Source organism: Acipenser ruthenus, chromosome 50, assembly GCF_902713425.1.
Source record: "Acipenser ruthenus chromosome 50, fAciRut3.2 maternal haplotype, whole genome shotgun sequence".
Taxonomy (NCBI): domain Eukaryota; kingdom Metazoa; phylum Chordata; class Actinopteri; order Acipenseriformes; family Acipenseridae; genus Acipenser; species Acipenser ruthenus.
This window is the reverse complement of record NC_081238.1, coordinates 5,908,530-5,924,158: the sequence shown is the minus strand read 5'-3', so window position 1 is coordinate 5,924,158 and position 15,629 is coordinate 5,908,530. Positions and strand designations below refer to the sequence as shown.

Sequence of the window (15,629 nt, the reverse complement as noted above, 5' to 3'; positions counted from 1 at the left end):
ATAATAATAATAATAATAATGAGTTAGGATTTGTGAACATGAATGGAATTCAAATATTAACGGTAACAAACAGCCACAGTTAAGATTAATGTGATTTGTGTTAAAACAGTTTTTTTCTATTATTATTATTATTATTATTATTATTATTATTATTATTATTATTATTATTATTACCGTATCTGTGTTAAAGGAACATCTAATGCAGCTGCAGGTTTATTCTTTTCAGTTACAAACTCATGTCCTTTTTTTTTTTAAAAAAAAGAAAGTGTTTTAATTTTAATGTGTAATTTCCTGTTTCATAAGTTTGAATATTGTAGTTTACATTATATCATGTGCATGTGTTACACCTTTTAGTCCTGAAAAACTTCATTGCAACTTCATATACTGTCGTACTTTTTCTATATTGATTTAGTCTTCCACGTTGTTATTTTAAGAGTGCATGTTTTTAATTTTCGATAATGAACAGAAAGATGTTGCTCTCCAGTTCTACTCTCAGACGAAGGGCTTGTGCAAATGTAGACAGACTGCTCAGAAGAGTGACTGAAGAAAATGAAATGCAGGTGGATGATATCAGTGACACTCCCCCACCTGTTCTGAATGCAACGAAGGGCTCGTGGAATCCCCGTTGGTTTGCTCTCGCAGTTTCCCTTGGATTATATGCATTTAGTGTGTTTGGGGGTTGTTAGGCGCTTGAAAAATATTTGGACAAAAGGACCACTCAAGTGCCGTCTGCCTGCCTGCCTTGTTGAAAGACTGTCCATTAGTTTGACAGATATGCGTGCCTACATACCAGCAGAATTTGCAAGGAAACCTCACTACGTGAAGCTGATCGCTGGAAGGCTACTGAATTTCGACAGTTTCTTTTAGTATACAATGTTTATGAGCATTGTATACTAAAAGATCTTGCCCATAGATTTCGCCAGAGTGCCTAACAAACATTTCTAGTAATGTTTGGGCATACTCCCAGTAGGTGGAAGAAAGTCTTGTTTTGATCAAAATAGCAATACCAGCAAAGAGCAGCATAACATTGTTATATATAGCAGTATCCAAAATGGAAGGTAAAACAACAGGACCAGTGTATAAAAGCTTAAAAAATGAATGAGTAGGTCTAATCTTCTTTATTTGTGTTAGATTTAGATCTGTATCTTATAGTTGAATTTGTGACCAATAAAACTGTCCACATGGTGCCCGCAACATGGTATAAGGATGGAATAGCCTGGTGGCCAAACTCCACCGATGAGGAGAGAATTGACAGAGCAGTCAAGAACACAGAAGATCCTGGCCAGGGCTGGACCAAACATGAGCTCAGGATTTTCACACAAACACGGCATTTGTGTTTTTTTTTCATAAAGAAGTAACCAAATTTTGTGGTAATGTATACATGTATATTCCATATTGCAACTGAATAATAGATGCCTTTAATCAGAGTTGGCCAAGTTACTATCCAAAGGAGGAAAGTGTCAGTTATATAGGTCTAGTTTGAACCCTTGGCAAAAAGTTAGGTCAGGAACCTTATTTTATAAACAAAAGATCCTTTTAATTTTTTTTTCCAGATGATTACCTGAAGGCAAGACAGAAGTTAAGACTCCTTAACTTGCTCAACATCATATCTGCAGTCAGAAAAGGAAGACGATTTGACGAAGCCAAAGAGAGAAAGGACGGCCAGGTATGCAATTTACATTGTTTAAAGGGATTATATTATATAAGAATTGAATTGAATTAAAAATGAGACACAATAACCGCGTGCAAATCATTTGTTTGTATATGTCCTCCATGTGTGAAATATATATGATAATGTTATCAATATGAAAGGGGTATAGTATTAAAATAGTTTTTATATTCATTTTGTTTTGTAGAATTCGGTTTGGCGACACTGATAGTGACAGCGATGATAGTGCGTCAAAAAGGGTTCAGGAAAGACAATAAAAAGCTACCTGCCAGCTGCAGCAGCAGTACCTCGCCCACCTTCAACTTCACCTGCTACACAAAGACCTCAAGTAAGTGCAGCACCTAGCCAGCCTCCAGACGAGTGTGTTGAAGACTTCATTCAGTCACCTTCAATGATGGCACAGACACCAAGGAGAGTCACTGCTGTACCCACTAGACTGGATTTCACTCGACCATCAAGAAGTGAAATGCTCACTTTCACTCCCACTGGTAGAGTTGGAAGGACTGGAACTGCATCTATTCCCTGCACTGGTAATCTCCTCATCATGATGTTATTTTAGACCTAGAAATGCTTATTTGAACCAGTGTTGTTTGAACTCTCTGGATGCCAGAGTAAGATGGCAGCCACGAGCAATCTGTCAAAACAACACCCCTTTTGCATGATTTGAGTTTGAGTGATTTCAGTGATTTTCACAGTAAAGTCACATAAGCAAACTGAAATAAAAAAACAGGCATTTGCACAGAATTGAGTTAATGTACAAACATATTACCTGAAACACAACTGCAAAAAATCTATAAATGTAATAAACATTTGAAGATAAACGAGTGTGGTATGTGCATATACAGACCTGCTAACCTCTACGCATTTTGCATATCCACTACGCATTTTGAGTTGGTAATACGCGGGTACGCTTTTATCAGAGATGATACGCAATAATACGTAATCCATATTTCGCTCATCGTCTATGATGTTGCCTGTAGTTGGAGAAAGCGTTGCATTTAACGTCAAGGCCGGTGTTCTGACCATCTGAGCATCCCTCTCCAAATGAGCATCCCGTAGCACAGATTAACAGACTAGTCTGATCATTTGCACATCCCCCTCCAAATGAGCATCCCGTAGCACAGATTATCAGACTAGTCTGATCATTTGCAAATCCCCCTCCAAATGAGCATCCCATAGCACAGATTATCAGACTAGTCTGATCATTTGAGCATCCCCCTCCAAATGAGCATCCTGTAGCACAGATTATCAGACTAGTCTGATCATTTGAGCATCCCCCTCCAAATGAGCATCCCGTAGCACAGATTATCAGACTAGTCTGATCATTTGCACATCCCCCTCCAAATGAGCTACCTAAAGCAAACAATGCGAGGAAGCTCATTTGGAGAAAAAGACTGCTCCAAATGAGCTACCCTGTGTTTTAAGTGAAATGTACAGGTTTTAACCCTCTAAATGCTGAGTAGCATATTTGGAGGGCAGCACAATGAAACTGATAATGGTGATGTGCATTTGGAAGTGCAATGTAGATGTGTCTAAGACAGAAAAGAAGGCTCTGTGTGCAGCTTTAGATTGCAGGGTAGATGGATCAGAGATAACATCTTGAGGAAGTTATTAGTTATTTAGATAATCTTGTTTTGTGGCAGAAAAAGAACAACAAAAATCCCAGCAATAACAATCAGTTTCTCCAGCTATGCTGTGGAAGCCTAACTAAACAACTAAAAAAGAACAGAGCAAAGACATTCTTCTACCCATTGACTTTACATTTTTTGCACATAAATGAAAAATCATGTGATAACTCTTCAGCAGAGTACGGTGTGCATTCAGTGTGTGCCCATCTGTTGATAACTCTTCAGCAGAGTACGGAGTGCATTCAGTGTGTGCCCATCTGTTGATAACTCTTCAGCAGAGTACGGAGTGCATTCAGTGTGTGCCCATCTGTTGATAACTCTTCAGCAGAGTACGGAGTGCATTCAGTGTGCGCCCGTCTGTTGATAACTCTTCAGCAGAGTACGGAGTGCATTCAGTGTGTGCCCGTCTGTTGATAACTCTTCAGCAGAGTACGGAGTGCATTCAGTGTGTGCCCGTCTGTTGATAACTCTTCAGCAGAGTACGGAGTGCATTCAGTGTGTGTCCGTCTGTTGATAACTCTTCAGCAGAGTACGGAGTGCATTCAGTGTGTGTCCGTCTGTTGATAACTCTTCAGCAGAGTACGGAGTGCATTCAGTGTGTGCCCGTCTGTTGATAACTCTTCAGCAGAGTACGGAGTGCATTCAGTGTGTGCCCGTCTGTTGATAACTCTTCAGCAGAGTACGGAGTGCATTCAGTGTGTGCCCGTCTGTTGATAACTCTTCAGCAGAGTACGGAGTGCATTCAGTGTGTGCCCGTCTGTTGATAACTCTTCAGCAGAGTACGGAGTGCATTCAGTGTGTGCCCGTCTGTTGATAACTCTTCAGCAGAGTACGGAGTGCATTCAGTGTGTGCCCGTCTGTTGATAACTCTTCAGCAGAGTACGGAGTGCATTCAGTGTGTGCCCATCTGTTGATAACTCTTCAGCAGAGTACGGAGTGCATACAGTGTGTGCCCATCTGTTGATAACTCTTCAGCAGAGTACGGAGTGCATTCAGTGTGTGCCCATCTGTTGATAACTCTTCAGCAGAGTACGGAGTGCATTCAGTGTGTGCCCGTCTGTTGATAACTCTTCAGCAGAGTACGGAGTGCATTCAGTGTGTGCCCGTCTTTTGCAGTGATCACATTGACCCTGAAAAAGTAAAATAAATACATATTGTCCACTTGATGATTGCTAAACATATTACCCAGCTATAGATGACACCGAGTCATTATTTAATAGTTTATTACACTTAAAATATATAACTGTGTATATTCTGTGGCAGATATACAATAAAAAATAAAGAATATTGTGATCTTTCAGGGGATCTAGTGTCAGCAAATTATGCCCTGACACCAGTTATATAGAAATAGTGCAATCATTCCAAAACACACAACACCTACTCTCAATATTATCAGAAAATACCAAGGAAGATCACATTCATTATTTGTCTTGATGTAATTAGTTGTTCTGGTTCAGTAAACACAAGTTAAATTTATCAAATATACACTTACTTATGAAACAACTAAATACTATATATAATTACTAGAATAAATAAATAATTAGTAATACATATGTTGTGTAATAATACAGGTATATTTACCATGTTAATTGTGGTGTTGGCTGACTGGAGGTCCATCATGCTGCATATTATGCAGTATTCATCTGTGTTACCTGTGATAAAGCAAACAAATTAGACAAACTAAAACATTAAAACAAGTATTTAAAACCCTAATTATTTTGATCAACATTTTCAAATATAAAGTTGTCACATTTTAAAGCAGTATAGTTCAACATGTACATGTAGCATCTATGGAAATTACATTTAGGAATAATATTGTGAACAAGAAGTGTTTATTGATGCAGTCCTTTAAAAAAGAAAAACAAACATTATCCAGTATCAAACTAGGGCAATTAGGGATTGTATTTATATTAGGTATCACAGAGAGAGGAGTTCTACGCAATGCCATGGATTGTGGCTTTCAACACAGTATTGTATATCAGCCCTTCATTATTGCAAATATAATACACATTTTACAAAAAGCATGAAGCATAACGGCTCAATAGATTCTCTCAGTTGTGTTGTTCAGTCCTGGACTGTTGTGTCCTTTCCTTTCATGTTGCTCATTCAATCTGCTATATATTCATAAGTGTTCAAATTACATGGTAGTCTTCCAGTTGTTTTAAACCTGCACACAGTAATGTGTTACCAGCAATCTCCAGTCTTTGTGCTCTTATAGATGCTGGGCTGGTTTCCACCTGATCAACTGATCCACTTGTAAGGTACTGTTCTGCAAACTGAAAAACAAAGCACAGATGTAATGTAAAAATTAAACACAAAAAGATAGGATTTAAGATAATAATGTTAGCTTTTTACACTTAATATCAGAACACCACAACTGCTGCCATCCATCTGAAGTTGGTGTTTGAAAGTCTGCAATTTTCAAACTGTCTTGTTTCCTGTGTCCACATTAGCTCTCACGAAACTCCTAGAAAACAGTTTTTTAGAATTCTTATTGTAATGCCAGCTCTACGGAGTGTACCTGCGCTCCTAACTCAGGTCTACAGCCTGTATTCAATTCAATGTATAGCTGTAATCAAGTGTTTATTTGACAGGAGTTATATTTCAATCTTAACCATAGCCACTAATTATTTTTTCAAATTTCTGTAAACTGTGCATTTGAGATACTTCACAATAGTAAACGGAATCCATTTTTATTCTGCTTAAGATACATTTAAAAATATAACATACAGTGCCTTGCGAAAGTATTCGGCCCCCTTGAACTTTGCGACCTTTTGCCACATTTCAGGCTTCAAACATAAAGATATGAAACTGTAATTTTTTGTGAAGAATCAACAACAAATGGGACACAATCATGAAGTGGAACGAAATTTATTGGATATTTCAAACTTTTTTAACAAATAAAAAACTGAAAAATTGGGCGTGCAAAATTATTCAGCCCCTTTACTTTCAGTGCAGCAAACTCTCTCCAGAAGTTCAGTGAGGATCTCTGAATGATCCAATGTTGACCTAAATGACTAATGATGATAAATAGAATCCACCTGTGTGTAATCAAGTCTCCGTATAAATGCACCTGCACTGTGATAGTCTCAGAGGTCCGTTTAAAGCGCAGAGAGCATCATGAAGAACAAGGAACACACCAGGCAGGTCCGAGATACTGTTGTGGAGAAGTTTAAAGCCGGATTTGGATACAAAAAGATTTCCCAAGCTTTAAACATCCCAAGGAGCACTGTGCAAGCGATAATATTGAAATGGAAGGAGTATCAGACCACTGCAAATCTACCAAGACCTGGCCGTCCCTCTAAACTTTCAGCTCATACAAGGAGAAGACTGATCAGAGATGCAGCCAAGAGGCCCATGATCACTCTGGATGAACTGCAGAGATCTACAGCTGAGGTGGGAGACTCTGTCCATAGGACAACAATCAGTCGTATACTGCACAAATCTGGCCTTTATGGAAGAGTGGCAAGAAGAAAGCCATTTCTTAAAGATATCCATAAAAAGTGTCATTTACAGTTTGCCACAAGCCACCTGGGAGACACACCAAACATGTGGAAGAAGGTGCTCTGGTCAGATGAAACCAAAATCGAACTTTTTGGCAACAATGCAAAACGTTATGTTTGGCGTAAAAGCAACACAGCTCATCACCCTGAACACACCATCCCCACTGTCAAACATGGTGGTGGCAGCATCATGGTTTGGGCCTGCTTTTCTTCAGCAGGGACAGGGAAGATGGTTAAAATTGATGGGAAGATGGATGGAGCCAAATACAGGACCATTCTGGAAGAAAACCTGATGGAGTCTGCAAAAGACCTGAGACTGGGACGGAGATTTGTCTTCCAACAAGACAATGATCCAAAACATAAAGCAAAATCTACAATGGAATGGTTCACAAATAAACATATCCAGGTGTTAGAATGGCCAAGTCAAAGTCCAGACCTGAATCCAATCGAGAATCTGTGGAAAGAACTGAAAACTGCTGTTCACAAATGCTCTCCATCCAACCTCACTGAGCTCGAGCTGTTTTGCAATGAGGAATGGGCAAAAATTTCAGTCTCTCGATGTGCAAAACTGATAGAGACATACCCCAAGCGACTTACAGCTGTAATCGCAGCAAAAGGTGGCACTACAAAGTATTAACTTAAGGGGGCTGAATAATTTTGCATGCCCAATTTTTCAGTTTTTTATTTGTTAAAAAAGTTTGAAATATCCAATAAATTTCGTTCCACTTCATGATTGTGTCCCACTTGTTGTTGATTCTTCACAAAAAATTACAGTTTCATATCTTTATGTTTGAAGCCTGAAATGTGGCAAAAGGTCGCAAAGTTCAAGGGGGCCGAATACTTTCGCAAGGCACTGTATATAACACTCGTATAACACATATACCAACCTCCAGTTTCTTAAAATTCGTCTGCTATACTTGTCCTCCTCGCCCAGTGGATCAATCAGGACCACAGTATTTTCACACATTTTCATGATCTGCAAAATACCCTATTTTATAATGGCAGCAGCAGCAGCTGTGGCTGTGTTAGTGAGAATAATTTAAATCTGTTAAGTTAGTAGATTCTTTTAATATTGTTTATTTACAATAACCTTGAATCTTCACTTAACCATATATAAAGATAATTTAGTAATACCTAGACATAACATTTTGGAAATATTAGTTGTAACCAAAACACAACTTAATCAAAACAGAAAATGTAGATAACGATGAAAATGTGTCTGTTGAATTTTGTTAATGTTACATAATAACATACCACAAGAATCCAGTGACTTCCAGTATTGAAAGGGCACAGCACAATCTCATGTTCTTGTATTCTGATCTAGAATCCAGTGACTTCCAGTATTGTAAGGGCACAGCACAATCTCATGTTCTTGTATTCTGATCTAGAATCCAGTGACTTCCAGTATTGTAAGGGCACAGCACAATCTCATGTTTTGTATTCTGATCTGTTAAAAAAATGTATGAAAATGTAAGTCCTGATGTTACATTTAAATTTTATTAATTTCTTTGAGAACAGCTTATATATTACATGTAACAGCGGGTTAAAGCAACAGTGTATACTGCAAGACGGACGACACAGGCCTTACACCCCAAGGCTGACACCCCAAGCCTGGCACCCTTTAACTCTGCCTCTACAGTGACGCGGTTTCCAAGTCCTCACATTGATGCTCTGGTCCCACCCATGTGAAGTAGTTTTTTTTGTTTACGAAACCTACTTTTCTCTGTATTGTCAATGTCATAACATGTCATATACCCATTTTATTTATGTGTTTCAAATAATGAATACATCGGCATTGCGTTCTAAATAAACCATTTAATCATCATTATATTTATAAAGACAGTATTAATTAATGTGCTTACGTTTCCATATAATATATACAAAAGCAGTAATCGTTAACTATTTGCGGTATGTAATGTATGTAAAAAAGAGACAATGTGCAAGCATTGCTGGGAATGGTCTTGATGTCAGTGTATTTTAAAAATATTGCTTGATACTCTCTGATTAATATAATGCCCTCCGCTTCTTTGGAATCTGTTCAATTATCCGTTTGTTTCTATTGCAACAATACTGTTAGAACGGAACCCTATGAAAATGTACCACTGGATTTTGGAACAAGGTACGATGGTATCTGTGAAAGTCCAATTGTATTGTATAATATATGTATCCTACACCATCAATGTACAATTCCCTGTGTTACAAGAATGCAGTACAACCATAATAATAATATTATAGCTACACTATAGAACCGTGGTACATTTCTATAGGGGTATAGCTTCACACAATCTACATTTACTTAATCGTATTAAAGTAAGAATGATGTGAGTCATTCTCATCTTATTTACAGTGTAAAATTGACATGCTTACATGTCTGTATAGGTTAGCCTAGGTATATGCAATAAAATACAGGAAGCTGAAGTTCAGGTCGTCACTCATATTATTTGCATCCCAGTTTTTGTTCTGTCCTTTAAGCTCATATGCTAATTGATTTATCAAAGTTGAATGATTATCCCTTTGTTTCAGCCCCTTTGGTCATATTTGGTCTCTTTCAGCCAGGTGCAGTTGTATTGAAGTGAAAGTGGTTGCCTATAGGTACAGTTGGTGGCTAAAAGTGGATTTGAAGACAAACTAACCCTAACCCCAAACCCTAAATAACAAGCTTTTCAAAGAAATAGCACAACAAGGATTATTAGTGGGCTTTGTAGATAGCAAATAGACAATATCAGCTTTCAAAATGAGATAGGGATAGACTCGCTGTTCAGTATGTGGCCAATTGGCAATTATGGGGTTAAAATGAAAAGAACCTGCAGCTGACACGCCTCCTGAAAGACAGCAGCAGGACAGAGTGCTTGCATTTATTTATTTATTTATTTATTTATTTATTTATTTATTTATTTATTTGATCTACAACGCTTACTTTTAACAGCTCACAAGTGAAGGAGAGAGTGTCTGGCTCGAACAAACAGCGTCCTGTCCGAAACAAACTCAATATTCCGTCCCTCTTGTGTGGCCGGTGTTTAATCCCCAATTTTCACTTCATTTAAAACACAGCAACACGTTGTTTTTCTGTTGCCAAACCCTGCCTCGTTGCGCAGTGTTTGTGAACTCAATTCATAACTCTGCTAGTCTGACTTCCTGCAGTTTTAAGTTCCGTTTCTCTTGCCTGACGGACAGCAGCGATGGCGACAGCGGCATCTCCAGAGGAGAAGTTCTCCTGCTCCGTGTGTCTGGACCTCTTCACCGAGCCCGCAACCATTCCGTGCGGACACAGCTTCTGCTTGGACTGTATCGGGAGCTACTGGGACCAGAGTGACCAAACCGGCGTGTACAGCTGCCCCCAGTGCCGGGAGACTTTCACTCCCAGGCCCGTTCTGCGCAAAAACAACGTCATCATAGAACTGGTGGAGGAATTGAAGAAAACGAGAAGACTCGACTCGAAAAGGTATGTACTGTACCTGTGCTATAGCCCTCTGATAGTACTAAAGAAAATATATTCTCGAAATAGGCGCGCTGTTTGTAACTTTGACGCGCATTGAGAGCCTCTCCAAACTACTTCAGTTCTGATACTGTGTTTGGAACAAAGCGGAACCCACATCACGTGTGTTGCATTGTAAGCTTTGTCTGAAATATCTCTGTGTGTTTAAAATGTAATGTGTATTTTTCATCGGGTGATTTTGAATGTATCGTGGCGAATCTCTGTTCCCAGAAGCAGGAGCTTCTCACAGGCGGAGGTCGGACGCGAGCCCGGGACCCTCCCGCTTTGAAGCATAGCGCCGATCCCGCTGTACAAAACAGGAGCAGAGATCAGGCTTATGTCGTCATGTTTAGATTGCGTCACCTACCATCACTGACCCCTACCCCCGTGCACGCTACAGTATTCAAAACTTGGTGTGCATTTAAGTATTACAAAAATGAATGTAACTTTTATTAGCATATAATGTGAAATGCATGGTTAACATTTCAAAGGGATTCATTCACACGATTTCTACAGGACCTTGTACTCGATATACTGCATTATATACACTGCATTGTCAATATGAAGCCACGCTGGTATTTTAAAATGCTTGAACGGTTTATTTTCCATGTTATTTTATTAAGGGAACCCCCAGCTCCCGCTCCTGTCTCTGCTGAGCTCGGAGACGTGCCTTGTGATTTCTGCCCCGGCGAGATAAAGCGCGGAGCGGTCAGGTCGTGTTTGACGTGCCGGGGCTCGTACTGCGAAGCGCACCTGCAGCCACACTACGAGACCGCGGGGTTGAAGAGGCACGCGCTGGTGCAGCCTCTCAGAGATTTCGAGCAGAATCTTTGCAAACAGCACCAGAGATGGCTGGAGCTTTACTGCAGAACCGATCAGAGCTGTATCTGCGCGCTGTGCATAGACAGCGACCACTCGGACCATTCAATTGTCTCATCAGCGAAAGGGAGGGTGGAGAAAAAGGTACACTGTTTAAACTAGAGTGTCAAGACTTCCTATACTGTGTACAGAGTGTTGAATCTCTTGTACACATTTCATAGTGGTCTACTTTTCATGGTATAATGTTTAAAATGCAATTGCTGTATTTTTATATACTGCTGTAAACATATATGTGAATGTTAGACACAAACTGGTCCAGCCAATGTTACTGACATTATTATTATTATTATTATTATTATTATTATTATTATTATTATTACACCATTTTTAAAGGATGTTTCTATTAAAATTAGCAATGCTTTGCCAAATCAATCATATCATGTACATTACCATAATAATAATAATAATAGCACAGTATTTTTACTGTTTCTGTTTTACAGTATTGCTTCAGTAATATTGCATCGCTGTGTATCTGTTTCTGCCCATCTTGTTCTGTGCAGAAGGAGCTGGGGGAGAGACAGGTGGAAATAGAAAATCTCATTGAGGAGAGACTGAAAGGGCTGGAGAGACTGAATCAGGCCGTGGAGTCTCTCAAGGTGAGTGTGAGAACAGTTTAAAGCTGGGTCCACACCTGAGCGATCAGTTGCTTGAAGTAGAGCCGTGCTCTTCTTTCCAAGCAACCTCCTGAGCGACTTCTGTAGACACAGGCGATCACGTGGCAATTCACCAGCTCTGATTGGTTCTTATAATGCTGTCTGCACCGCTTGCATATTAAGAAGCTCTAATTATAAAAGTGTCAGCGGTAAAAAAAAAACTAAACGGTTTTCTCCAGCTTTTACGCGGCTTTGATTTTTACTTTAAGGAATATGGCATTTAAAATAACAGTTGAAAAAATAATAACAGCCAACTCTTCCTCATTAATTACTGCACACATTACGACCTGTGACACCTCAGTTGTCAAAAAATAAATCTGATTCTAAGCTTGTAGACACGGGAGGAAAAACAAAAAACGTGTCAACTCGGTCGTCAAAACCAAAGAAACTACTTCACCTTGGAATGGAATAAAAATGTAAAAGAAAATAAACCGTCACCTCAGTTATCATAAAAAAAATGAAACTTGAAGACGCGGGAACCTTGTTGCACAAGTAATTGCTCAGATGTGGACAAAGCAATTGCTCGCAACTGAGTTGCACAATTTCTGGAGCAATTGGGTTGCGCAACTGATCGCTCAGGTGTGGACCCGGCTTTACAAAGACATGGTATTGTCAGGGGATGTGTGTCACTGATCCCCTCCCTCCTCTAACTAGCTCTCAGCACACAAGGAAAGGGCTGAAAGTGAGCAGGTCCTGTCTGAGCTGATCCGCTCCATTGAGAGAATCAGGACGGAGATGGGAGAGCTGATTGGAGCTAAAGAGAAGGCTGCAGTGAGTCGGGCCAACGAGCAAAGGGAACAACTGGAGCAGGAGATCCAGGAGCTGAGAAAGAAGAAGGCTGAGATGGAGAAGCTTTCTGAGACAGAGGATCACATCCACTTTCTGCAGGTCAGACCACGTTTCAATGCAGATGCACTGAATGGGGGTTCAGTATCAGGACTTTTAAACACACTGCTGTTTGTTTTTATGATGGGGTTTATTTAGCTCAAAGCACGGTCAATGCTTGTGTTCAGTTTGGTCGCTGGTCTTTCTGTAAGATTCTGGGGTCCCCCTGATTATTTCCTGTACACACTGAAAGACCTCCTCAGCTGCTCAGTCCAGTGTTGCAGCCCCTGTGCTGCTTGGCTGACCAATCATTTTCCCCACACTCCCCCTGTAGAGTTTCCAGTCTGTCTGCGCCCCTCCTGCTGCTCAGCAGCTCTTTGATAACATAGATGACTCTTTCTGGACTCTGAGGGAAGCTGTGTCTCGACTCAAAGACCACCTCGAGGGATTCTGGAAGGTGGAGTTGATGAAAGCAACTATAGCAGGTTGGTGCAAATAATATTTGAGCCACATAGTCCTCCTCCTCCTCTTCCTCTTCTTCCATTAGATAGAGTTGAGTACCTGCTTTCAGATCATAATAACTAAACTTATGAAGAATACCGTGCGAGATGTTTTGTGTTTTCAGAAGGGCCACAGTATGAAAATAACAAGTTCCAATGTTTTAGTCATCATACTGTGTGTAGTACAGTAACACCCTTCTCCATTCCTCTGTCAAACACCTAATCAGAACACTAGGCTTTTCATGAGGGGTCAGTTTTTCATCTGCAGCCCATCCAATTCAGTGAAGACTTGACAAGGGATTTCTTCAGCACTGAGTATATTTTCCATTTTTCCAAGCGTTCTTTTCCATGATCCTGACGTCTCTGATTTTGTGTTTATATCTATGGAGCAGGATGCTTGTATCTGACGTGCAGTGTGTTATATTAGATATGTTTTAACCCCACTCTCTTTTCTACAGTTGACGTGACTCTGGACCGTGATACAGCACATTCCTATCTCATCCTGTCTGAGGATGGAAAACAAGTCAGATGTGGAGATAAACCACAGCCTCTCCCTGACAATCCAAAGAGATTTGATAAGAAGAGTTATGTCTTGGGCAGGGAGGGATTCACCTCAGGGAGACACTACTGGGAGGTGGAGGTGGGGGAGAAGATACGCTGGGTACTAGGAGTCACCAGAGAGTCTTCTCAGAGGAAGGGGGGCATCACTGAGAAACCCCAGCAGGGATTCTGGGTTATTTGGTGGAATGAAGAAAATAATCTGTTCAGTGCCGTCAGGGCCCCCCGGACCCCCCTCCCCCTGAGCCCGAAGCCCCGGAAGCTGGGGGTGTATCTGGATTATGAGGGAGGGCATCTCTCCTTTTACAATGTGGAGACCAGATCTCACATATACACTTTCACTGACACCTTCACTGAGAAACTCTATCCATTGTTTTCTCCTGGTCTTTATTCTTCTGGTAAGAACGCAGCTCCACTGATCATCTGCCCGCATACCTACACAGATTAATACAGATTACTAGCACGAGGAACATGGTCACAGGCTCCCCTTTTCTTGTGTTGTAGAGATTTTGGTCCCTTGTTTTTATCCTTTTTTTTGAGAAATGCAAATATTTTAAAGAAAAAAAAATATGGTAGCTAAATCTAATAAGTGGGAAGGAAATATTTTAAAGCCTTATTTAGCACAAAAAAGCCTGTGTTTAAAAACAATAATTTACTTCTTACTCATTTTGTCCACCAGGTGTTGCTCCGTATAAATGAATAATTTGAGTTTTTTTTTTTTTTTTTTTTTTTTTTTGAAAGAGACTTTATGCATGAAATAAATGTAATGTACTGTACAGTATGACAGGGGACCCATTTTTGTGTGACACCAGCCTTGTGTAGCCAGAGCTATTGTCCCTCACCTTCCTGGAGTGCTAAATTTATCAAACAAACAAAAAAGAACTTTTAAAGCAGTTTATTCTAGTTTCTTTTTAACAGCATTTATTCAAGAATAGGGATGTTCAGAGGTGATTGTAATCTCTTTCTCTTATTAATACACGCTGTTTGTGCTTCAATCATTCTGAGTGCTTCTGGGTTCTGCAGCTCCTCCAATATCAAGTTCTTATCATTTTAAATCTGCCTTTACCTGGCTGTGAGCTGCTGTGATCTCGTCTGGAGAATCCTAACAGCCGGGCGCTGGACTGCCGTCCTCACTCCATTCAAGTCCATATAAATGTATAGTGGGCGGGGCTGGCAGAGTTGAAAGGTCACACTGTCACATGATGTGAATGGAACGCGCAATGGCAGTTAGGATTCTCCAGACCAGCTCCCAGCAGATCACAGCCAGGTAAAGACAGATTGTATAAATAAATAGATAGATATATAGCGATCGCACTGCATTGTCTCTCTCCAGTGTTGTACACTTCCCATGAAGGATGTTGTGGGATGGAAAGACTTTGTGGATTTTTACATTGGAGACTCTGAGTCCTACAGGACTGAATGCAGAACACAATGTCAGCTGTTTTCTCCCTGATAGATACATGCTTGAATACTTCTACTGGGAAATGCAGCGATGTGTTCAATCTGTGAAGTGATGCTATATCTATACTCACAGTGTTTTATATAGCGCTGGACTTACTTGGGTTGGGGCAGCTATTGATATCTTGTAATATTGATAGATTATTGATATTGTGAACATAGAATCAAATCTAATTTTAAATAAGATAATATAGTGTGATTATAAATGAAAATGAAGTCTAAAGGATGGATGTTTTGAAATATTCGTATTGTGTTTTAATAGCATTGCTTGCGCTTTGTGATGCTGATTATTTGAATTGCGGGTTTTCAATGATTGTCTCGTTAATGAGCTCATTGAGGTCACGTGGTAAGGTGTGTAATGGTGAGGGGGCGTGTCTATTCACTACAGAATGGCGAAGACCGTCTGGACAAAACGTGGCTTTGTTTTTAACTGTGTTCTTTTTAAATAGTACTTAATAAAGAATGGGAATTTGATCAACGA

The 15,629-nt window shown here is 39.9% G+C and overlaps 1 protein-coding gene and 2 long non-coding RNA genes across 4 annotated transcripts; 2 read left to right on the top strand and 1 right to left on the bottom strand.

Moving 5' to 3' along the window:
- The first annotated feature begins 370 nt into the window (after positions 1–370).
- Positions 371–2,490, top strand: LOC131721981 (uncharacterized). Of its 2 annotated transcripts, XR_009319973.1 has the most exons (3): positions 371–560; positions 1,554–1,666; positions 1,857–2,490. It is a non-coding gene; the product is annotated as an uncharacterized LOC131721981 (long non-coding RNA). The 2 variants fall into 2 exon arrangements; XR_009319972.1 differs by lacking the exon at positions 371–560 and having other exon boundaries at positions 718–1,666.
- A 2,862-nt stretch (positions 2,491–5,352) lies between these two features.
- On the bottom strand, positions 5,353–8,134 carry LOC131721984 (uncharacterized). The gene is made up of 4 exons (XR_009319976.1): positions 8,055–8,134; positions 7,688–7,776; positions 5,653–5,764; positions 5,353–5,573 (listed from the first exon to the last, which is right to left on the bottom strand). It is a non-coding gene; the product is annotated as an uncharacterized LOC131721984 (long non-coding RNA).
- A 1,443-nt stretch (positions 8,135–9,577) lies between these two features.
- Positions 9,578–15,629, top strand: LOC117407804 (E3 ubiquitin-protein ligase TRIM39-like). Its single transcript, XM_059015407.1, has 6 exons — positions 9,578–10,242; positions 10,899–11,238; positions 11,655–11,750; positions 12,462–12,695; positions 12,967–13,117; positions 13,591–15,629. The coding sequence occupies exons 1-6, from the start codon at positions 9,980–9,982 to the stop codon at positions 14,136–14,138; spliced, it is 1,632 nt and encodes a 543-aa protein (XP_058871390.1). The 5' UTR covers positions 9,578–9,979; the 3' UTR covers positions 14,139–15,629.

What these genes read in the sequence shown, in the direction of transcription:
- LOC117407804 (XM_059015407.1), top strand. Translation starts at nt 9,980, where the DNA reads ATGGCGACAGCGGCATCTCCAGAGGAGAAGTTCTCCTGCTCCGTGTGT. An exon ending in AGGCCGTGGAGTCTCTCAAG is followed by an intron (nt 11,751 to 12,461) that starts GTGAGTGTGAGA and finishes TCCTCTAACTAG; the next exon opens with CTCTCAGCACACAAGGAAAG. An exon ending in GATGAAAGCAACTATAGCAG is followed by an intron (nt 13,118 to 13,590) that starts GTTGGTGCAAAT and finishes TCTTTTCTACAG; the next exon opens with TTGACGTGACTCTGGACCGT.